The following is a 25,412-nucleotide window of genomic DNA, read 5'->3' as shown; positions in this document are numbered from 1 at the left end:
GAGCCCGATGCGGGGCTCGATCCCAGAACCCTGGGATCATGACCCGCATCGGGCTCTCTGCTCAGCAGGGAGCCTGCTTCCTCCTCTTTCTCTGCCTGCCTCTCTGCCTGCTTGTGATCTCTGTCTGTCAAATAAATAAATAAAATCTTTAAAAAAATATATATATAATATATATTTATGTTGTACAAAATATCATCAGTATCTATCTCTAGAACTTTTTCATAATCCCTTTATGAAACACTGTACCCATTTAACAGTAACTCCCATTCCCACTCCCAACCCCTGATAACCACTGTTCGCCATTCTATCTCTATGAATGTGATTACTCTAAGTACCATACATAAGTACACTCATAAAATATTTGCCATTTTTTTAAAAAGATTTTATTTATTTATTTGACAGACAGAGATCACAAGTAGGCAGAGAGGCAGGCAGAGAGAGGGGAGGAAGCAGGCTCCCAGCTTAGCAGAGAGCCCGATGTGGGGCTCGATCCCAGGACCCTGAGATCATGACCTGAGCCGAAGGCAGAGGCTTAACCCACTGAGCCACCCAGGTGCCCCTATTTGCCATTTTTTGACTGGTTTATTTCACTTAGCATTATTGTCTCCCAGGTTCATCTATGTTCAGGTATATATCAGAGTTTCATTCCTTTTTAAGGCTGAATAACAGTCCTTTTTATGCTGCTGCTTACTGCTCTTTCAAATATAACAAAAAGAACCATGTCCCTTTTATTTTGTCTATCCATTTGTTTGTCCATTCATCTGTTGAAGGACACTTGGGTTGTTTCCACCTTTTGTCTATTGTGATCAAAGCTGGAATGAACATGGTTTACAAATAAATATATCCTCAAGTCCCTGCTTTCAGTTCTTTTGGATATATGCCCAGAAGTGGAATTGCTGGACCTTATGGTGATCCTATACGTAACTCTTTGAGGAACTGCTGTTCTGTTTTCCACTGTGGCTACACCATTTTCCATTCTTCCCATCAGTGCACAAGGTTTCCAGTTTGTCCATATTCTCACCAACACTTGTTTGTTTGTTTTTCAGTAGTCCCTGTAATGAGTGTGAAGTGATAGGGATTTGATTTTTGTGTTTCCCTAATGTTTAGTAATGTTGAGCATCTATTCATGTGCTTATTAGCCATTTGTGTATCTTTTTTGGAGAAGTGTCTATTCACGTCTTTTGGCTATTTTTGAATTGGGTTGTTTGTTTTGTTGTTGTCGTCTGATGAATTTTGTTGCTATCTGGGCATTTTAGGTAATATGTGGTATCAACTCTGGAATCTGATTCCCCTTCCTCTCTCTGTGGATTGTTGTTTGCTTGTTTGTTTGTTTAGTGGCCTGAGTGGAGTATTTTGGTAGTCCATTTCCCCTGCAGTGTGAAGCCTGTAATGGTGCACCTCAAAGGTTACAGTCTTGGCTATGTACATCTTTATTTGGGATGACTAGCTGGGCTATCTTTGACTATTTCTCTTACCGGTTTTTCTCTTTTTTTTTTTTTTAATTTATTTATTTATTTGACAGATAGAAATCACAAGTAGGCAGAGAGGCAGGCAGAGAGAGGAGGAAGCAGACTCCTCACGGAACAGAGAGCCCGACGCGGGGCTCGATCCCAGGACCCCGAGACCATGACCCGAGCCGAAGGCAGAGGCTCCAACCCGCTGAGCCACCCAGGCGCCCCCCCGGTTTTTCTCTTATCTGTCTCATTGGGTATTATCCAACTGTTAGACTCTACTAATTGCTGGATGATTAGTCTGTTACTTCGACAATGTTCTGGTGTATAAATTGCCTTACAGTCTTGTCCAGTTGACTCCAGGCTGGTATATTAATTGATACTAGTTATTGGGAGTGGTTGGTAACATCTGATCTTGCTTGCCTCTCCAGGTATGAAATCTGTACTCTACTTTCAAGCTTGGAACAGGATGATCAGGGCCTATCCTAGCAGGGGTAGAGCCTCCGGGTAGGGATTGAGTTGGGGAAAGAAGCCCCCAAATTCTTGGATGCACTAACCAGATATTTAGCCTCTTCAGTGTGGGGAAGGGGATGAGAAATGCTGAAGGACTGCTCTTCCTGGTGATGGAGAACTAAGAGGAGAGGGGACCCCATTTTCTTTGTCACCATTCTGGAGTACAGCTTCTGTGAAACTGAATTGCAGTGGGGGAGAGAAGGAGTGGGTTGTAGCTACTGTGCTAAGGACTTACAGTGTTTTCACTGAAATATAATAGATTTTTCTTGAGTACATGTTTCTTCATTTGCTATATACTCTTAGAACAATTTCAGAGCCTTGAAAAATATTTTTAGTATTTTATTCTCCAGTTGTTGTTTCACTGGGCAACTCGTACATGGGGAGTTCACACCAGCATTCTGGAAGTAAACTTTATGAACTTGCATCCTTCAACTTTTTTTTCCTTATTATTATTATGTTCACTTAGCTACCGAGCCAGCCCTGCAAGAAATTTAATGAACTTTCATCCTTAAAATTCAGCATGCAGGGGCGCCTGGCTAGCTTAGTTGATAGCATGTGACTCTTGATCTCAGGGTCATGAATTCAAGCCTCACATTGCATGTGGAGCCTACTTAAAATAAAAATTTTAAAAAAATTTTTAAAAATTCGGCATGCATTTTTGGGATACTGGGACATTCTCTTAAATAGACACAGTATGATTAGCACATTCAGGAAATTCAACATGGATTTTGTACTAATAGCTGATAACTGTTCTACAGTACTTACTGGGAGGTGGCTTTCTTAGGCTCAGCTCTACTTTCCTACTTATAGGATAACATGGTCCACATTTACCTCAGACACACTCTGAGGGACACAGGAGAGGAGCCATAGCCAATGTCACGCCCTTTCCTGCTGGAGGTTGGCAGCAGAGGCAGACTTTGTCTCAGGCCTGGAGGCAGAGCTGCAGCAGGCATTGCTACAGCAGCCCTGCCTTATGAACCCTGTTAAAGTCACAGAGACAGAACTCCCAAGCCTGACAAGACATGCTTGTTCCCAGAGACATTGCTCTCTGAGGAGTCCAAGTAATAGGATCTCTTTCAGATGTTCACCAGACTCCCAGTCATTTGTCCATCAAAAGTCATTTCTAGGTGCTATCCTCTGGCCACATAGCTATCAGGTTCCTAGCCAGAAAGTGAACCTAGAGTCACGTTCTCAAGCAGAAAGAGAAGTGGTTTGGGAAGTCTTTTATTTACAACAGTCCCTATTCATATTTTGCCAGTTGCCCCAATACTGTCCTTTATAGCACCTTTTTTTTTTTTTTTAAACATTTAGCATCTTTGTGTTGAGTCACCATGTCTTCTTAGTTTTCTTTTGTCTGCAACAGTCTTTTAGCCTTTCTTTGTCTTTAGGACCTTGCCTTTTTTAAAGAGGGGAAGCCAGCAAATTTATAGCCTGTTTAATAGTTTTATGATTAGATTCAAGTGATGCATTTTGGCAGGAATACCAAAGATGTGATGTTGTATCCTTCTCAGTGCATCCTCTCAGGAGGCATGTGATGTTGGTTTGTCCCATTGCTGATGATGTCTACTTTGACCGCTTGGTTAAGGTGATGTCTATCAGGTTCTACAGAGTACTATAAAGATAAGTTTTTCTCTTCATAATTAATGAGAAACTGGTAGAGGTGATTAATGGAGACTACGTGGCAATCCTACATTCTTCCTCAACAAACTTTTATCCACTTGCTTTCATTTCCATTGATGATTCTTGCCTAAATTGGTTTTATTGTGATGTTGCCAAATGGTGATATTCTAACTCACCATTCTTCCTACTCTGTCATTACTTATTAGCCCAATTTTATTTTTTTCAAGTACTTATTGTAATATCTGTAGCTCTGTTCCTCCATGAAGCAGGCTGAATTCCTGTGTTCATTATACGAAATTACTATGAATTAAAATGTCTGATTAGATTTATTTTATTTTTTTAAAATAATTTCTCTAAAAAAGTAACTACAGAGTTACTTTTTTTATTTGAGTGTAGTTGACACAGAATGTTACATTAGTTTCAGGTGTACAGCTTAGTGATTTGATAAGTTTATACATTATGCTATGTATATCATAAGTATAGCTACCATCTGTCCCAATTACATTACTATTATAATATCATCAACTACTGAATGAGAGAACATATTTGCAAATGATATATCTCATAAGGGTTAATATCCAAAGTATATCAAGAACTTAAATAACTCAACACCAAAAAAGCCAAACAATATGGTTGAAAAATGGGTTGAGGACCTAAATAGACATTTTTCGAAAGAAGACATACTGGTGGCCAACAGACACATGAAAAGAGTCTCAGCATCACTCATCATCAAGGAAATACAAATCAAAACCACAATAAGTCATCACCTCACACCTGTTAGGATGGCTAAAATCTAGAATTAGCTATTTTAATCTGAAGTGAAGAAACCTGTCAGATGAGCATTTTGACCTATCTGAAGTAGTACAGCTGTGTGTCTCAAAGGTTGGGAGACTATCTTGCTGCAGGTTCCTGTCATACAGGCAGGAAGAGGGACCCATCTAATGGGGAGGCCTGGGCCCCTGCCCATGTTTCTGTCTGACTATACATGGGGATACATGAGGGTAACCTAAGAGAATATGGTTGACTGTGTAATGTCATATCTATGTAATGTCAAATCACTGAGTGAGTGAAAAGTCTGCTGTCCATATGGTTGAAAAAAGAGCCATATCATAAATGTTCTACTTTATGAAATTTGAGTAACTTGTTCAGGCACTAAGTTATTGAATCCTATGCTCATAATTATCATATAAATGGGTTGCTATAATGTATGAAAGAGCTGGACTTCAATATAAAACTTCATGCCAAAGAATATTTGTATCTCTGGGTGGCATGATGAGCCAAAAATATTTTTTTAATAAAGGTTTCACTTGTTGTTTGGGTTAGCTTGTTTTCATTGCAAAAAATATCTGCATTTGCCACTTGCAGTGGTTTCTCATGCTGCTATCTATAGACTAAACGATTCTTTAAAGGGTGAATAAGCAGTATGGCATTCATTATTCTTTCTCAATTTTATTTTCATGTAAAAACTCATCTTCAAGTATATAGTTTGTAAACCTCTTGCTTTGTACTTTTCTCACATTTTTATCTCACTCTCTCATAGGTACCTCCTATTTAACAGACATTGTGTGGTGGGCAGGCACAATTGCAAGTAAGTACCCAGTGTGGTGAAGAGCTTGGTTTGCTTGCTTTCTTAAGATCAGTCATTCTTCTGGCAGGACTGGAGGAGGTGGAATGAGTACAGCTCCATTCTTTGGGCTGAGGACTAGGCTGGGAGGAATTGGAGGGAGGAAATAGAGGTTCCGTACTGCCTGCAGTTAGCTCTGAATTTAGTCCAGGTCAGACTGTCCGGGGCCCAAAGAAATTGAAATGCTCCTTCTTACTCATCTGTAATCATGCTGTTGATATCTGGTGAAATTATGTTTTGTTAAACATAATTGGTTTTACAAAAGAGAGTTTCTTCACTTAGCCTTAAGTACAGGATCATATGCTATTGTATAAAAGAGGTCATGTGCAGAGGTTATCTAGTATCATATAAAAATAAATAATAAAATTTAAGTTCAGAACCCTAAATATATAAAGAAAAATTATATTAGAAAATTCAGAAATATCATGAGGTTTATTTGTCACACATTATCTTTTAGGCAAGCTGTTGTCTAGCAGATGTTTCCTTTCATTGAGGAGCTCATCTTTAAGCTCTGTCTCGTTATAGCTCTGGGTGCAGTCCTGTGCAGGCAGTAGTTTTTCCAGGTGATGTGCCTGCAGCATGTCACTGTGGCCAGTAGACTGTACTGGAGTAGATCCCAGACCATTGAAAGGACAGGAAATTCTACATGATTAGTGTTAAAACAAGGATGTGTTAAGGAGAGAGTGGAAATATACTTTGTTGCACCCACTGTCAATCATGGCCATTTAGTTTGGGAATTTCCACAGAGGGCTGAAACTACTCCTGACTGATTGGGTCCGTGATGCTGTGGGGCCTACTCTCTCTGCCTTCAGGACCCTTAATTATGCAAATGATGCCCCACATTTGCTTCCTCACAAGTAATGAAAAGAAGTAGCCCTTTCGGAACAGAGCCTTGCCAAATTAAACTCTGTGATCATTGCTAAAAGAGAGCTGTAATTGCAAGTGGTATCCTTGTGATTCTCTTGACAGTGGCTGTTGGCCAGATTGGAAACTTTCTGGCTTACACTGCAGTCCCCACGGTCCTGGTGACTCCACTGGGTGCCCTTGGAGTGCCGTTTGGGTAAGAACTGGGATTCCGTGTTTTTGTTTTTATTTTTTAAAATTTTTTGTTATTTTTTTAATTTAAATTTATTTTTTCATTGTTTCAAGATTCATTGTTTATGCACCACACCCAGTGCTCCATGCAATAGATCTTCTCCTTAATACCCACCACCAGGCTCACCCAGCTCCCCTCTCCTCCCTCCAAAACCCTCAGTTCGTTTCTCAGAGTCCACAGTCTCTCATGCTTCTCTGTAATCACCAAGACAGCATGGTACTGGCACAAAAACAGAAACATAAACCAATGGAATAGAGTAGAGAGTCTGGATATGGACCCTCAACTCTATGGTCAAATAATCTTCGACAAAGCAGGAAAAAATATCCAGTGGAAAAAAGATGGTCTCTTCAATAAATGGTGCTGGGAAAATTGGACAGCTTTGTATAGAAAAATGTGTTTTGGTTTTTAATGTGTAGTTTTAGTTATAAACAAACTTTCCGTTTAAATGTTTCTGTTTAAATAATAAAACCAAAATTATAACTGAAGGTAGGTTTTCAGTATTCTACTCTATATGGTTTAATTTTAACTTCAAATTTAGTTGTTGTTGTTGTTTTTTAAAGATTTTATTTATTTATTTGACAGAGATCACAAGTAGGCAGAGAGGCAGGCAGAGAGAGAGAGAGAGGAGGAAGCAGGCTCCCTGCCAAGCAGAGAGCCTGATACAGGGCTTGATCCCAGGACCCTGGGATCATGACCGGAGCCAAAGACAGAGGCTTTAACCCACTGAGCTACCCAGACGTCCCTCAAATTTAGTTTTTTGAGTTAACCATTCTTTGAGAAATTTGCTTTAGTATATTTCAGACCCAAACTTATGAGTGGACATCAGAGGATATGATTCTGTCATTCTCCTAGTCTTTGCCCTGGAAGACTTCCAAGAGACTAGAGTCTTCCTGGTAACTTGGCAAGTGATTCTGAGAACTCATTAAGCAAAACTAGTCTCTTGGTATCTTATTTGTGTGCCTGGCATCCCCTACCAGACACTGAACAATTCTCCCACTTACTCCACCCTGGGAAATTATGGAAGTGAGACAGATGACACCTGGGTACCAATGGGTATAAAATAGAATTTATAACTCCTAACAGTTAACAATAGATGGATCCCCATGCCCAAGGGAAGGGCTTCTGTGTGGTCCAGAGAGAAAGGAGGGAGGTGGAGCTTTGGGTTTTTATTGTAGTTCAAAAGGGAGTGTGGTGAAGGTTCACTCACACAGGAGGGACTTGGATGGTATGAAATTTCTGCCATTGCCAAGGGCCGGAGGACACCAGGGTCTGAGCGTGCTTTCTTATAAGGTCGCCCAGATGTGGGGCAAAGGGAGTAAAGTAGAACTGGGGATTTGATGGCTGCCAGCCACCATGCATTACAAGTGGAGTCTTTGTATTACATTTGGCTTACTTACTAAAATGATTTTATGAGACATTTTTGAATAGCTCAACACATATCCTCCCATGAACCTATTTATATTTTGTTTTACCTTTGAAGAAATTACTAAGAAACAGATATAATAGAAGAGAAATAAAATCCCAGTTTCTAACTCATTTATATAGCAATACTCTGCTGTATTCTAGACAGATTTCCAGATTCTTTCAGAGAAGTGTGTCTATGATGGATATATTTAAATTATACTTTCAAGTCAATTAGGCTTTAAGATTCTATAGCCTAAAAAGCATAAATATGTTTTATACAGGTTAACCTTTGGAAATGTGTTTATAGAATGTTTTTCTTAGCCAAACACAAGACTAATATAATATGTAGCTTGATGTCACTTTGTGTTTGGATGGTCCTGAAGAGCTTGGATTGCATGAGTGGTACTCACTTCAGGGAATCACTACTCTAGCTTCTCACAGCCCAGCCTCACTCTTTGATTTGTTCTCCTGAAAACTTCAAGCAAATAAGTAATCTGACCCTAGGGTCTTTGCACATTGCACATTTAATATGCATATATTAAAATATCTTGCCTAAAATAGGCAAGAACTATTCTCATGGCTTTGAAAATTAAGTCACCTCACCAGAAATGTTCAATGCTGCAAGTCTTCAGGAGATAGACTAGAAATAGAGAAGAGAAGTAGAGAAATAGAATAGACTAGAAATAGACTAGGAAGCCCCAAAATAGGTCCACTTTTCTCTGTAACGATTCATTGTATGATAAAGTAAACATCACAGCACTGTACTTTTAAAAGAAGTTTAAAAACACCTTATTTGGAAGTAATTTCCAAATTACAGAGAAGTTACAAGATTAAGAATAATCAAAATGGGATAGTTAAATGGGTGGTGGGGATTAAGGAGTGTACATATTGTGATGAGCACTGACTGTATTATGTAAGTGTTGAAACACTATATTGTACCCTAACTGGAGTTAAAATGAAAACTGGAAAATAAAAAGAATAATCACAACAACACCTGTATACCCTTCACCTATGCACACCTTCTGTTGATATTTTATCTCACTTACTCCATTATTTGCTTTCTCTGTATCAAGGTTTCTCTGCCTCAACACTGTTGACATTAGAGGCCAGATCATTCTTTGTTATGAGGGCTGATTTGTGCATTTTAGGGTGTTTTGCATCCCTAGACTCCACCAACCAGATGCCAGGAGTAACCCCCACAAAAATGTGTCCAGACATGGCAAATGTCCTGGGAGGGGACAAATCACCCCCAGTTGAGAACCATAAATGTGGTATTTGCTTTGGGTTTTTTTTTGTTCCTTTGTTTTTTATTCTTTTAGGCTACTTCTGTCATGACTCTTCACCCGTAAATAGGTTGATTTGTGTTTCCTAACACTACAAATATTCTTTTAATAACCACAGTACAATAATCAATTTCAATAAATTTAACATTATAGTACATGTATCTAATCTGCCTTCTGTATTCCAGTTTTGTTAATTGATCCATTCTACCCTTATTTTATGCCATTATCCTTTATACCTTTATTTTTATAATATGCCATTACTTTTATACCATTATTTTTTATTTTTTCCTTTGTACCATCATTTTTCCTTCTATTAAAAGATCCAGTCTAGTATTGGTGCTGCATTTAATTGTCATGTCTGCAGTCTAAAAGAGAGATTTTTTCTTTAAATAAATAATATTGGGAGAACTGGTAAGAAATTTATAGGAACATCAATTTGAATCATAGCACTGTCAAAATATGACCTAAGTGAATTAAGTATTATATACAGAATGGCCATCAAATGTAAAAATAGAGGCAAATACAACCTTGAATGGTTTGTTGATACTATTCCAGTGCATGACTGAAGTGGTGTATTGAAGTATGTTGTCCTGCTCAGTAATGCAGAGTTCAGTGTTCTGTGTAAAGCTGTGGTAAGCCCAATAAATTAATGTGCCCAATTATCTGTTGCATACAGTTGTAGACATTTTCTGTCTCTGATTTTCACTGATTAAGACTGCATCTCTAACATAACCCAGAGTATATAATACAGAGGTTTAATCCGTAAAGGAGGAGGAAAAAAAACTTAGCTATATTTCCATGGTTTATGGCCTATGTATAAGAAAAATATTTTTACAACTTGAAAAAACGGAAGTATTTTAGATCTTAAAAGGATAAGAAATTTCTAAAGTTTGAAGTAATAAAAATGAAAAGTTTAACTTACTACAGTAAAAAAGTAAAATGGGGAAAAATTTACATCAAATATGACAGTAATTAATATGATGTAAGGAGTTTCTTAAATTGGTCAGAATAATATGAAAATCCCAGTAGATAAAATGACAGAGGGCAAAACTGACAATTTGTTCATAAGAAAACACATTTATTTCAGTAATATTTACCCTCATTTTCAATAAAATGCACATAAGCAACCTGATATAGTGTAATAAATACCTGTGTATTTAATAGATATTTCAAAACTAATAAGAATATTTGAAAAGATACCTGCTAACTATAACAAACTATAAATACATATTCTCTTTTTTTTTCTCAGCTTTTTGAAAATAGACATAAATTTTACAAAATAATAATTACAATAATGTATTATTGGGTTTGTGAAAGACCCAAGTAGCACAAAAAAAAAAAAAAAAAAACAGCGCAAAAAGAAAGAAGTAGGAATTGAGCTATAGAGGAGTAACACTGTATCTCACTGAGGTTAATTTAGTATCATTTTGAAAGGTATTCTGATAAGCCCTAGAGAAACCACTAAAAAAATAACAAAGAAGTGTGGTGAAAAAAACCAATAAGGAACTAAATTCTTATGCTGGAAAGATTCACTTAATGTAGGAGAAGGCAGTAAGTAAAGAATCAGGAACAAAAATGTAAAAAATAAAAAGTAAAATGGCAAACACACAACTAACAGTATCAATAAAAATATTTAATGTCAGTGAATAAAACAATCCAGTAAAAAGGCAGAGATTAGGAGCACCTGTATGTCTCAGTCTGACTCTTGATTTTGGCTCAGGTCATGATCTTGGAGGTGGGATTGAGCCTGGAATCACTTTGCACTCAGTGTGGAATCTGGTTGGGATTCTCTCTCTAACTCTCTCTCTGCTCCTCCCCCTACTCTCTCTCTCACTTTCTCTCTCTGAAATAAATAATTTCTTTTTTAAAGCAAAGATTGTCAGGCAGGATAAAGATCCAACTTATGCTTCTACACAAGACATTTTAGATTCAAAGATGTAAATGAATTGAAGGTAAAAGGAAGGAAAGGAAATATATTATGCAAACAATCCCATAAGAGAGTTGGAGAGGCTATCTATCAGACAAAGTAGATTGTAAAACAAAAAATATTATTCCTGATAGAGACATCTTGTAATGACAAAAGGTCAGTCCATCAGAAAGGTGTAACAATTATAAACAAATATGCACCTAAAAACAGAGCGTCAAAATATATGAAACATACCTGAATGAATAAAGAGTAACAGACAATTCAAGAATAATAGTTACGACTTTCAATACTCTACTTTCAATAATGGATAGAAAAACTAGGCAAAATATCAAGAAGGATATAGAAGACTTGAATGACACTATAAGCCAACCAGACAAAATAGACATCTGTAGAACACTCCACTCATCAAACAGTGGAATTCTCATTCTTCCCAAGTGTATATGGAACATTTTCCTGGATAGACCATATACTAGGCCATTAATGAAATCAGAAAGCAAAACCAGTGAAATTTGTGAAATTTACAAATAGTGGAAATTAAACAACTTATTACTAAATGACCAGTCGGTCAGAAAGAACCTCATAAGGGAAGTTAGAGGATACTTTGAGATGAATAAAAATGGGAGACACACATCAAATCTCACGTGACTCGGGTAAAGCCATACCTAGAGGGAAATTTATATCTGTAAATGCCTGCATTAAAAGGAAAAATGTGAAATCAACAACCTTTACAGGGCCAACTAAACCCAAAGGAGGTAGAAGGAAGGAAATAATAAAGGTTAGAGTAAATAAATGAAATAGAGATTAAAAATAAATACTGAAAAGCAGAAAAACCCAAGGATTGTCCTTAGAAAAGATTAACAAAATTGATAACACTTCAGTTAGACTGACAGAGAAGACAGATTACTAAAATCAAGAACAAAGAGGGGATATTGCCACCAACTTTACAGAAATTGGAATTATAAGCAAATACGATGAAAAACAGTATACCAACAAATTAGATAACTTAGATGAAATGACCATATTTCTAGAAAGACTCAAACTAATGAAAATGTTTTAAGAATAGAAAATCTGAATAGACTTAGAGAAAGTAGAGACTGAATTGGTAAAAAACAAAACAACTTCCAACGAAGAGAGGTTCAGGTAGAGGGGATTTCACTGATGAATTCTTTCAGATGTTTAAAGAAGAATTAATAAAATTCTTCACAAACTCTTCCCAAAAAATAGGAGAGATGGGACCTCTTCCCAACTCCATCAGGTAATACTATCTTGTAATGAAACCAAAGAAATCACCAGAAAGGAAAACTACAAACCAGTTCTCTTGTTAATATAGATGGAGGGTTCCTCAACAAAATACTAGCCAATTGAATTCAGCAATATATGAAAAGGATTATACACCCTGACTAAGCAGGATTTATCTCAAGAATGCAAGGTAGATTTAGCATCAGAGTAAATTAGTTAATATACATCATTGATCGAATAAAGGTTAAACATATCTCAACAGACACAGAAAAGTCATTTTATAAAATTCAACACCCCTTCATGATGAAAACAATCAATATGCTAGACATAGAGGGACCCCTGGGTGGCTTAGTTGGGTAAGCATCCAACTCTTCAGCTCAGGTCTTTAGCTCAGGGTTGTGAGTTTAATCCCTGCATTGGGTTCCACACTGGGCATGGAGACTACTTTAAAAAGTGCTAGAAATAAAGGGTAACTTCCTAAGCTGGCAGAGTATCTCTATGAAAACACCCCAGCTAACTTCATACTTAATGGTTAAGGAGTGGATGATTTCCCGCAGGGGATCAGGAACAAGACATATACTTTTGCCACTTGTATTCAGCTTTGTACCTTTGTATCTAAGGTTCAAGCCGATATAGTTGGGCAAGCAAATTGAATGAATGAGAATGAATTAAAAGACATCTTGATTGAAGGATGAATACCCAACCTTTGTATCAACATGGACGGGACTGGAAGAGATTATGCTGAGTGAAATAAGTCAGGCAGAGAGAATCAATTATCATATGATTTCACTTATTTGTGGAGCATAACAAATAACATGGAGGACATAGGGAGATGGAGAGGAGAAGGGAGTTGAGGGAAATTGGAAGGGGAGGTGAACCATGAGAGACTATGGACTCTGAAAAACAACCTGGGGCAGGGGGTGGGAGGTTGCGGAAGCCAGGTGGTGGGTATTAAGGAGGGCACATATTGCATGGAGCACTGGGTGTGGTGCAAAAACAATGAATTTTGTTACGCTGAAAAGAAATTTAAAAAAAAAAAGACATCTTGATCAGAAAGGAAGGAGTCAAACTATCTCTGTTAGCAGAGCTGACGTGATCTTATATATGGGAAATTCTAAGAAACTATTGGAACTGATAAGTTCAGCAAGGATGCAATTGTATCTGTATACAATAGCAGTGAGCAAGCCAAAAATGAAATTAAGAAAGCAATTCAGTTATAGTATAGTACCAAAACAAACAAAACACTTAAGAACACATTTTTAAAAAGAAGCACAAAACTTGTACTCTGAAGCCATAAAAACATATTTAAAATAAATTAATCCTAAATAAATGGTCCATATTCACATATCCCATATTCCAATATTAACAAGAATTAATATTGTTAAGATGATGATACTGCCTCATCTACAGGTTCAGTGCAATCAGAATCTTAGGGGGCTTATTTGAAATTGGGACAAGCTGATCTTAAAATTCATATAGAAATGCAAGAGACCAAGAATAGCCCAGTCATGATAAGTGAATACACAGTTGAAGGACTCACATTTCGTAATTTCAAAACATTTTATAAAACTACAGTAAGCAGAACAGTGTGGTACTGAGTTAAGGAGATGCACACACACACACACACACACACACACACACACACGCACACACACACATATATAATTTATATATATATATAAATAAAATTGAGATTCCAGAAATAAACGCTAACAGTTATAGTCAACAGATTTTTACAGGTGGTTAATGACAATTCAGTAAGGAAAGAATAGTCTTTTCAATAAGTGGTGCTGATATAACTGGGTATCCAAATTCAAATGAATGAAGTTATACTCCTACCTCACAATATATACAAAAATTAACTCAAAGGAGGTCAAGTACCTAAATTTAAATGCTTAAACTATAAAACTCTCGAAGGAAAGTTATAAATTTTTGTGACATTGGATTAGGCAATATTTTCCTAGATTTGACACCTAAAGCACAAGCACAAATTTATCTAAAATAGATAAATTTGGCATTATATAAATTTAAAACTTTTCTGCTTTAAAAAATCCCATCAAGAAAGTGAAAAGTCAGGAAAAAACAGTGTCACCAAAATGGTTATGGGAATCCACTCTCTGTCATCTCAGAAAGACTAATGATTAGACAGTTATCCATGAAGAGAAACATTTCTGGGAGAGCTCTGGGAGAGGGCTGGAGTCTGTTTAAGAAACTTCAGCAATACTTTAGAACAAAAAACGTGAAAATAACCACAAAAGAATAGAAAGAAGACAACTTCATTTTGCTTGCATCTTTCCTTTCCCCAAGCTGACATTACACAGCACCAGGAGGGAACTTCTCAACTGGAAAGAATTTCCCTTGCCAGGAAAGGAGGAACAGAGTGAGCAACCAGCTTTCCCAGCCTTTCAGGACATTGCCACAAGGTTCTGCTTTGGTTTCACTGCAAAAGCTGAGACAGAGGTGGCTAGGAGGAACAAGGCAGAAAAGGGATACCAGTAGCAGCCATGCAGTGAGAATGGTTGTGGCTCACTCACCTGCTCTGCAGACAAACCCAGCAGATTTTGCCACTGAAGAAGCCAATGGCAAGCACAGTTGCCACGGACACCTGGAGCTTTCATCAGCTTATACCCCAGAGGCATTCACATTCAGTGATACTAGCCATCAGAATCCCTCCTCATTCCACTTCCCACCCCACCATTGCCAGCTCCCAGGAACCACATGAGCATCCGTCCCAGAACTCTGTAGCTATATGAGTACAAGACATCAGCCTAGACTCCTCCAACTGACCAAGTGTGTGTTCAGGGTTAGCCTTTCCAGCTGTGCCCTTCCATACTATAGGGTGCCATGTGTGAGTTTGGGGCTAGCCTGTCCATTTGTGCCCTTCCATACTGTAAGTCTGAAATCTATCACCAACTTCCACTTCAGTCTGCATGTATGCAGGGGTACTACTCTGCAGCCATGACAGAATATGCTGACAACTGGAATCTTTGCAGCAGTCTGTTGGCCCGATTAGTCCTTACCATCTGTCACTGCCCTGCACCATTATGTTCACCTGAAGCTAGATCCTCCACTTTTGTACCTGCACACCTCCAGCTTGACCCCTATGACTGGTGTACAATATAGGCACACCAATAGCCAGGGCCCTTGTAGCTGTCAATGAGCTTGTAGTTGGCCCTGGCCTTTACTGCCTGTGTTAGGCCTGAGCACTATATCTGGATCCTGTGACTACACAGGCACATGCAGCTGGCCCCTGGCCCCTGCAGCCAGCCATGTGCACACCAGCCCTGGCCATCGCCACTGCCTGCCTGTGTGCTCTCATCCACAAGTAAAAGTCTTCAGTAAAGCTTCAGTAAAGCTGATACCATTGCCTAAGGTCTGGAAGAGGTGACAACATTTTCAAATGCACAGACACCTACACAAGGCTACAGGGACTCCTCCAAACAAATACAGAAACTTCTGGTTACTGGCCTCAAAGAAATACAGATCCAGGAATTGCCTGACCAAGAATTCAAAAATAGTTCCCTTAAAGATGCTATGAGAATACATATAAACAATTTAAAGACATTTGGAAAGTAACCCAAGAACAAAATGAGAAGTTCAAAAAAGAGGCAACCTAAAAAAGATCCAAACCAATTTTGGAGCTGAAGAATAAAATTGATGTACTGAAGAATTCAATAAAGAACCTCAACAGCACTCTTGACCAATAGAAGAAAGAAGTAGTTAGCTAGAAGACAGATCAGTTGAAATCATCTACTCAGAGGAGCAAAAAGCAAAAAGAATGAAGAAAGGCTATAGGACTATATATGGAAACAGTACCATTGTTGGAAAAAGAGAGGGAAAGGACTTAGAAAGCTTATTTAAATAAATAGTGGTTGATGGGGCACCTGCATGGCTCAGTGGGTTAAAGCCTCTGCCTTTGGCTTAGGTCCTGATCCCAGGGTCCTGGGATTGAGCCCCACATCAGGCTTACTGTTCAGCAGCGAACCTGCTTCCCCTTCTCTCTCTCTGCCTGCCTCTCTGCCTACTTGTGATCTCTGTCAAATAAATAAATAAAATCTTAAGAAAAAAGAATTTAAAAATAACACACACACACACACACACACACACACACACACACACACACACACACACAAATAAATAAATAAATAAATAGTGGTTGAGAGCTTCCTAAACCTGGGGAGAGATTTTGGACATCCAGGTTTTTGAAGCTCATAAGTCACCCCAAATTTTCAATCCAAAATGATCTTCACCAAGACATATTATAATAAAACTACTTTAAGAACAGCAAGAAGGGGGTGCCTGGATGGCTCAGTTGGTTAAGCATCTGCCTTCCACTCCGGTTATGATCCCAGGGTCCTGGGATCAAGCCCCATGTTGGACTCCCTGCTCACCAGAAGAGTCTGCTTCTCCCTTTCCCTCCCTACTCTTGTGTGCACTCTCTCTCTCTCTCTCTCTCACTTCTCTCTCAAATAAATAAATAAAAATCTTGAAATAAAGAAGAAAGAAAAAAAAAAACAACAGCAAGAGAAAAAAGATTCTCTCACAAGAGGAAACTCCCATATTATCATCAGATTTCTTACAAAAGACCTTGTAAGCCAGGAGGTAATGGGATGGTATATTCAAAGTGTTGAAAGAAAGAAACTGTATAGCAAGAATACTTTACCCAGCAACGTTTCCTTCAAAATTAAAAAGAGATAAAGACTGTGCAGAAGCTTTTTATTTGGATACCAATAGTTTATTTTTCCTTTTGTTACCTTTGTCTCAGGAGACATATCTAAAAAAATGTTGCTGTGGCCAATGTCAGAAATGTTACTGCCTATGCTCTCTTTTAGGATTTTTATGGTTTCATAAATGGTTTCAGGTTTAAATGGTTTCAGGTTGCACATTAGGTCTTTAATCCATTTTGAGTTTATTTTTGTGTATGGTGTAAGAAAGTTGTCTAGTTTCTTTCTTTCTTTCTTTCTTTCTTTTTTTTTTTTTTTTTTTTTTGCATAGAGCTGATCATTTTAAAAAAGATTTTATTTATTTATTTGACAGAGAGAGCAAGGGAGGGAACACAGGCAGGGGGAGTGGGAGAGAGAGAAGCAGGCTTCCCTCTGAGCAGGGATCCTGACAGATCCTGAGGGATCCTGACGCAGGGCTTGATCCCAGGATTCTGGGATTATGACCTGAGCCAAAGGCAGATGCTTAAGACTGAGCCACCCAAGTGCCCCTGATCAGTTTTTCCATAGAGAACAAACTGATGGCTACCAGATGGAATGTGGGTGGGGGAATGACTTAAATTGGTGGTGTATATTAAGGAGTGTACTTGTGATGAGCACTTAGCAATGCATGGAATTGTTGAACAAATATATTGTACACCTGAAGCTAATATAACACTGTATGTTAACTATACTGGAATTAAAATTTTTCAAAAAGAGATAAAGACTTTACCTGATGAACAATAGGTAAAGGAGTTCATCACCACTAGACCTGCCTTATAAGAAATTCTGAAAGTTCTTCAGCCTGAAATGAAATGGTGCTAGTTAGTAACATGAAGATATATAACATATGGGTAAAGGTAAGCAGATAGTCGGATTCAGTATATTCTACTACTGTAATATGGTGGTGTGTTAATACTAACTTCAGTATACTGGTTAAAGGACAAAAATATTAAAAATAACCATAACTACAATGATTTGTTAGTTGATACACAGTATAAAAAGTTGTAAATTGTGCCGGCAAAAACAAAACACAGGTAGTAAAAGGATAGAGTTTTTGTATGGGATTAAAGTCAAATTGCTATCGTTATAAAATAGACTGTTAAAAGTATAAGCTGTTTTCTGTATGCCTCACGGTAAACATGAAGTGAAAGCCTACAGTGGATTCACACAAGATAAAGACAAGGGAATCAAAGTATATCACTATAGCAAACCATCAGTTCAGTTCATGAAGGAAGATAGAAAAATTTTAAGTTAGGAACAAGGGAACCACAAACAACCAGAAAACAATGAATTAGATGACATTAGTAAGTCCTCACCTATCAATAATTACTCTAAATGCATGTGGTGTGAATTTTCCAATCAAAAGACAAAGATTAGGTGGGTGGGTAAAAAAAACAGGACCCTACATTATACTGCCTACAATAAACTCAGTTCATCTTTAAGGACACACATAGGCTCAAAGCAAAGAGATGGAAAAAGCTATTCCAAGCAAGTAGAAACCAAAAGGGAACAGGGATAGCTATACTTGGACAAAATAGACTTTAAGTGAAATATGGCAATAATGGATAAAGGACAAAATAGACTTTAAATGAAATATGGTAATAAAGGACAAAGACGTAATGATCAATTCATCAAGAAGATATAACAGTCATATATGCACCCAGCATCAGAGCACCTAAATATATTAAGCAGATACTAACAGATACAATGGGAGACAATCCAGCAACACAGTAATAGTAGGGGACTTTAATGTCAAACTTTCAGTAATGGATAGATCATTCCAGCAGAAAATCAAAAGGGAAACATGAGACTTGAAACACACTTTAGACCAAATGGACCTAAGAGACATACACAGAACATTCTATCCAACAACAGGAGAGTACACATTCTTCTCAAGTGCACATGGAACATTCCCCAGGATAGATAAAGTTATAGGTCACTGAAGAAGTCTTAGCAAATTTAAGAAGGTTGAGATCATGCCAAGTATCTGACTATAATGGTACTGAATTAGAAATCAATAATGGGAAAGGGGCAGGAAAATTCACAAATATGTGAAGATGAAATAACACCTAAACAACCAAGGGTCAAAGAAGAAATCTAAAGGGAAATAAAATGATCTTGAAACAAATAAAAATGGAAATTCAACATATTAAAACCTATGGGATCCTGCAAAAGCAATTCTAAAAGGGAAGTTTATAGTGATAAATGCATGTTTTAAGAAAAAAATTATCTAAACCTAACTTTACACCTCAAGGAATGAAGAGAAAGAACAAGGTAAACCCAGTATAGTCAAAAGGTAGGAAATAAAAAAGATCAGAAATAGAGACCAGAAAAACAATAGAGAAGATTAATGAAACTAGGAGCAGCTTTTAAAAAAGATAATATGGACATAGCTTTAGTTAGATTAAGAAAAAGGAAAGAAGACTCAAAATTAGGAATGAAAGAGACCTTACAAGAGATACCACAGAAATACAAAGGATCATAAAGCACTACTATGAACAATTATATGGCAACAAATTGAACAGCCTAGAAGAAATGGATAAATTCCTAAAAATATACAACCTACCAAAGACTGAATAATGAAGAAACAAAATCAGAATAGACCAATAATAAGTAAGGAGATGGAGTCAGTAATAAAAAACTAATGAAGAAAAGCCCAGGGGCGCCTGGGTGGCTCAGTGGGTTAGGGCCTCTGCCTTTGGCTCAGGTCATGATCCCAGGGTTCTGGGATCAAGCCCTACATCAGGCTCTCTGCTCGGCAGAGAGCCTGCTTCCTCCTCTCTCTCTGCCTGCTTCTCTACCTACTTGTGACCTCTGTCTGTCATATAAGTAAATAAAATCTAAAAAAAAAAAAAAAAAGAAAGAAAAAAGAAAAGCCCAGGACCAGATGGCTTTGTGAGTGAATTATGACAAATGTTTGAAGAAGAATTAATGCCAGTCCTTTTCAAATTCTTCCAAAAAACTGAAGAGGAGAGAACACTCTAAGCTCATTTTATGAGCCGGCATTACCCTGATACCGAGGTTGGATAAAGACACTACAAGAAAAGACAACTAACTACCAATATCCCTGACGCGTTTATTCTCAATTCGTCAACAAAAATTCTCAACAAAATATTAGCAAGCCAAATTTAGTAGTATATTAAAAGAATCATACATCATCATCAGGTTGGGATTTATCTGTGCGATGCAAGCATGGTTCAACATATGAATACTAATACATGTCATATACCACACTAATACAGTGAAAGATCAAAATTAAATTTCATCTCAGTACATGCAAAAAATCTTGATAAAAATCAACATCATTTCATGGTAAGAAGCTCTTAACAAACTGGATATAGAGGTAACATATCTCAACATAGTAAGGGCCATACATGACAAGCTCACAGCTAACATAATCAGCAGTGAGTGTTTGAAAACTTTCCTCTAAGATCTAAGACAAGTGTGCCCACTCTCACCACTCCTATTAAACATAGTACTAGAAGTCCTAGTCAGTGGACTTAGGCAAGAAAAAAGAAAGAAAAGGCACCTGAATCAGAAAATGAGAATTAAAATTTTCTTTGTTTGAACATGACATGATCTTATATACAGAAAATCCTAAAGACTCCACCAAAACATTGTAAGAACAGATATAAAAAATTCAGTAAAGTTTCAGGATAGAGAAATCAGTTGTGTTTCTCTACATTAACAACAAAATACCTGAAAAACAAATAAAACAATTCTGTTCACAGTAACATCAATAAAATCCTGAGGAATCAATTTCATCAAGGAGGTGATCTGTACACTGAGAGCTACAGGAATTTTTTAAAGATTATTTGTTTGTCAGAGAGAGAGAGAACACAAGCAGGTGAGTGGCAGGCAGAGGGAGAAGTGGGCTTCCCACTGAGCAAGAAGCTTGATGCGGGATTTGATCCCAGGACTCTGGGATCATGACCCAAGCCAAAGGCAGATGCTTCACTGACTGAGCCACCCAGGCATCCCCAGAGTTTTTTAAAATTAAAATTGACCTGCAACGTTATATTAGTTTCAAGTACACAACATAAATGATTCAACATTTCTATAAATTACACAGTGCTCATCACAATAAATGTAGTTACCCTCTGTCACCATTTATTACAGTCTTACAGACCATATTTCCTATGCTCTACTTTTCAACCCTGTGGTTTATTTTATAACTAGAATTTTAATCTTAATCCCCTTCACCTATTTCACCTATCTCTCCACACCCCCTGTCCCTCTGGCAACCACCAGATTGTTCTCTGTGTTTATGAACCCCCAGGGTTTTGTGTGCTTTGTTGTTTGTTCATTTTGTGATTTAGATTCCACATGTAAATGACATCATACAGTATTTGTCTTTCTTTGTCTGACTTTTTCACTTGGCATAGTATTCTCTAAGTCCATCCATGTTGTCACAAATGGCAAGATTTTGTTCTTCTTGTGGCTGGGTAATATTCTATTGTGTGTGTGTATGTGTACATACACATACCATTCCTTCTTTATCCAATCATCTATCCATAAGGACTTAGGTTCTTTCCATATCTTGAACTTAAAAATAATTCTGCAGGGGCGCCTGGGTGGCTCAGTGGTTTAAGCCTCTGCCTTTTGGCTCAGATCGTGATCTTGGGATCCTGGGATTGAGCCTCACATTGGGCTCTCTGCTCAGTGGGGAGCCTGCTTCCTCTTCTCTCTCTCTCTCTCTGCCTGCCTCTCTGCCTGCTTGTGATTTGTCTGTCAAATAAATAAATAAAAATCTAAGAAAATAATAATAATTCTGCAATGACATGATACTTTATATGGAAAACCCAAAATACTCCACCCCCAAACTACTGGAAGTCATACAGAAATTCAGTAATGTGGCAGGATACAAAATCAATGTACAGAAATCCGTTGTTTTCTTATACACTAACAGTGAAAATAGAGAAAGGGAAATTAGAGAATCAATTCCACTTACTATAGCACCAAGAACCATAAGATACCTGGGAATAAACCTAACCAAATAGGTAAAGGATCTGTACTCGAGGAACTACAGAACACTCATGAAAGAAATTGAAGAAGACACAAAAAGATGGAAGAGCATTCCATGCTCATGGATTGGAAGAATAAACATTGTTAAAATGTCTATACTATCTAGAGCAATCTATACTTTCAGTGCCATCTTGATCAAAATTCCACCAGCATTTCTCAAAGAGCTGGAACAAACAATCCTAAAATCTATTTGGAACCAGAAGAGACCAAATTGCTAAGGGAATGTTGAAAAAGAAAAACAAAACTGGGGCATCACGTTGCCTGATTTCAAGCTTTACTACAAAGCTGTGATCACCAAGACAGAATGGTACTGGCACAAAAACAGGCACATAGACCAGTGGAACAGAGTAGAGAGCCCAGATATGGACCCTCAACTCTATGGTCAAATAATCTTTGACAAAGCAGGAAAACATATCCAGTGGAAAACAGTCTCTTCAATAAATGGTGCTGGCAAAATTGGACAGCTATGTGTAGAAGAATGAAACACGACCATTCTCTTACACCATACACAAATACAAACTTGAAATGGATAAAAAGCCTCAATGTGAGTCAGGAATCTATCAAAATCCTAGAGGAGAACATAGGCAATAACCTCTTCAACATCGGCCACAGCAACTTCTTTCAAGATATGTCTCCAAAAGGCAAAGGAAACAAAAGCGAAAATGAACTTTTGGGACTTCCTCAAGATCAAAAGCTTCTGCACCACAAAGGAAACCATCAACAAAACAAAGACACAAACCACGGAATGGGAGAAGATATTCGCAAATGACACTACAGACAAAGGGCTGATATCCAAGATGTATAAAGAACTCAAACTCAACACAAACAAACAGATAATCATGTTAAAAAATGGGCAGAAGGGGCGCCTGGGTGGCTCAGTGGGTTAAGCCGCTGCCTTCGGCTCAGGTCATGATCTCAGAGTCCTGGGATTGAGCCCTGTATCGCGCTCTCTGCTCTCTAGGGGAGCCTGCTTCCTCCTCTCTCTCTGCCTGCCTCTCTGCCTGCTTGTGATCTCTCTGTCAAATAAATAAATAAATAAAATCTTTAAAAAAAAAATGGGCAGAAGACATGAACACACACTTCTCCAAAGAAGACATACTAATGGCTAACAGACACATAAAAAATGTCCATCATCACTAGCCATCAGGGAGATTCAAATCAAAACCACATTGAAATACCACCTTACACCAGTTAGAATGGCCAAAATCATCAAGACAGTAAACAACGAGTGTTGGAGAGGATGTGGAGAAGGGAACCCTCTTACATTGTTGGTGGGAATGCAAGTTGGGGCAGCCACTTTGGAAAACAGTGTGGAGATTCCTTAAGAAATTAAAAGTAGAGCTAGGTTATGACCCTGCAATTGCACTATTGGGTATTTACCCCAAAGACACAGATGTAGTGAAAAGAAGGGCCATCTCTACCCCAATGTTCACAGCAGCAATGGCCACAGTTGCCAAACTGTGGAAAGAGCCAAAATGGCCTTCAGCGGAGAAATGGATAAAGAAGATATGGTCCATATATACAGTGGAGTATTATGCCTCCATCGGAAAGGATGAATACCCAGCTTTTGTATCAACATGGATGGTACTGGACGAGATTATGCTGAGTGAAATAAGTCAAGCAGAGAGAGTCAAGTATCATGGTTTTGCTTATTTGTGGAACATAAGGAATAACACGGAGGACATTGGAAATGGAGAGGAGAAGTGAGTTGGGAGAAATTGGAGGGGGTGACCAACCATGAGAGACTGTGGACTCTTGAGAAAAAAACTGAGGGTTTTGTAGGGGAGGGGGGGGGGGAGTTGGGAGAACGTAGTGTTGGGTATTATGGAGGGCATGTATTGTATGGCACACTGGGTGTGGTGCATAAACAATGAATTTTGGAACAGTGAAAAAAAATAAAATAAAACTTAAAAAAATTCTGCATTGAAGTACACATATCTTTTGAATTAGTGTTTTCCTTTTATTTGGGTGAATACCCAGCAGTGGAATTATTGAATCATAAGATAGTTCTATTTCTCATTTTTGAGGAACCTCCATACTGTTTTCCATAGTGGCTGCACTAATTTACAATCCACCAAAAGTACATGAAGAGTTCCCCTTCCTCCTTATGAACACTAAGTTTTTCTTGTCTTTTTTTAAAATTTAAAATCAGTTAAATAACATATGGTGTATTCTTAGTTTCAGAGGTAGAGTTCAGTGATTCATCACTTGCATATAATACCCAATGCTCATTATGACAAGTGCCCTCCTTAATGCCCATCACCCATTTACCCCATTCCTCCACCTGCCTTCCCTCCAGCAACCCTCCGTTTGTTTCCTATAGTTAAGAGTCTCTTATGGTCCCTTTCTAATTTTGTCTTACTTTATTTTTCCTTCTCTTCCCCTATGTTCATCTGTTTTGTTCCTTAAATTCCACATATGAGTGAAATCATCTGATACTTGTCTTTCTCTCACTTATTTCAAATAGCATACCTTCTAGTTCCACCCGCGTTATTGCAAATGGCAAGATTTCAGTCTTTTTGATGCCTAATACAATTTCAGTGTATATATATACACATCTTCTTTATCCATTTTTTATTGGTGGGCATCTGGTCTATTCCCATGTTTTGGCAATTGTGGACATTGATGCTATAAACATTGGGGTGTGTGTGCCCCTTCGAATCACTATGTTTGTATCCTTTGGATAAATATCTAGTAGTGCAATTGCTGGGTCATAGGGTGGCTCTATTTTTAACTTTTTGAAGAACCTCCATACTGTTTTCCAGAGTGGCTGCACCACGTTGCATTCCCAACAATAGTGTGATAGGGTTCCCTTTTCTCCACATCCTCACCAGCATCTGTTGTTTTCTGAGTTGTTAATTTTAGCCATGCTGACTAATGTGATGTATCTCATTCTGGTTTTGATTTTTATTTCCCTGATGTTGAGTGATGTTGAGCATTTCTTCCTGTATCTATTGATTTGGTCAAATTTCCTGTATTTGTCGACCATTTGGTCTCCAAAACACATTTTGGAGAAATGTGTTTTCTTCATGTCTTCTGCCCATTTCTTCACTGGATATTCTGCTTTTTGTTTTGTTTTGTTTTGTTTTTATTTTGGGTTTTTTGTTGTTGTTGTTGTTATTACTGTTGTTTGTTGGTTGGTTTTTTGTTGGGGGGAGTGTTGAGGTTAATAAGTTACAGATTTTGGATACTAGTCCTTTATTTGATAAGACAAGGAAAATATCTTCTCCCATTTGGTAGGTTGCCTTTTAGTTTTATCAACTGTTTCCTTTGCTATGCAAAAGCTTTTTATCTTGATGGAGTCCCAGTTGTTCATTTTTGCTTTTGTTTCCCTTGCCTTTGAAGATGTATCTAGCAAGACATTGCTACAGCCGAGATCAAAGAAGTTGCTGCCTATGTTCTCTAGTATTTTGAAGATTGCTTGTCTCACATTTAGCCATCCATTTTGAGTTTATTTTTGGGTATGGTGTAAGAGAGTGGTCCAGTTTCATTCTTCTGTATGTGGCTGTCTAATTTTCCCAACACCA

At 37.8% G+C, this 25,412-nt stretch overlaps 1 protein-coding gene across 1 annotated transcript in view; it reads left to right on the top strand.

The window, feature by feature from the left end:
* Positions 1 to 25,412, top strand: part of LOC111161914 (non imprinted in Prader-Willi/Angelman syndrome 1) — a 79,268-nt gene that overhangs the window by 35,460 nt on the left and 18,396 nt on the right. The window contains exons 2-3 of the mRNA XM_022525988.1: positions 5,125 to 5,172; positions 6,178 to 6,268. Coding sequence (XP_022381696.1) covers positions 5,125 to 5,172; positions 6,178 to 6,268 — 139 coding nt within the window. The remainder of the gene's footprint in view (positions 1 to 5,124; positions 5,173 to 6,177; positions 6,269 to 25,412) is intronic.

This window comes from Enhydra lutris, unplaced genomic scaffold (assembly GCF_002288905.1).
Source record: "Enhydra lutris kenyoni isolate GAN:26980312 unplaced genomic scaffold, ASM228890v2 scaffoldscaffold87, whole genome shotgun sequence".
Taxonomy (NCBI): Eukaryota; Metazoa; Chordata; class Mammalia; order Carnivora; family Mustelidae; genus Enhydra; species Enhydra lutris.
Note: the sequence above shows the minus strand (reverse complement) of the source record. Positions and strands in the feature narration are given on the sequence as shown.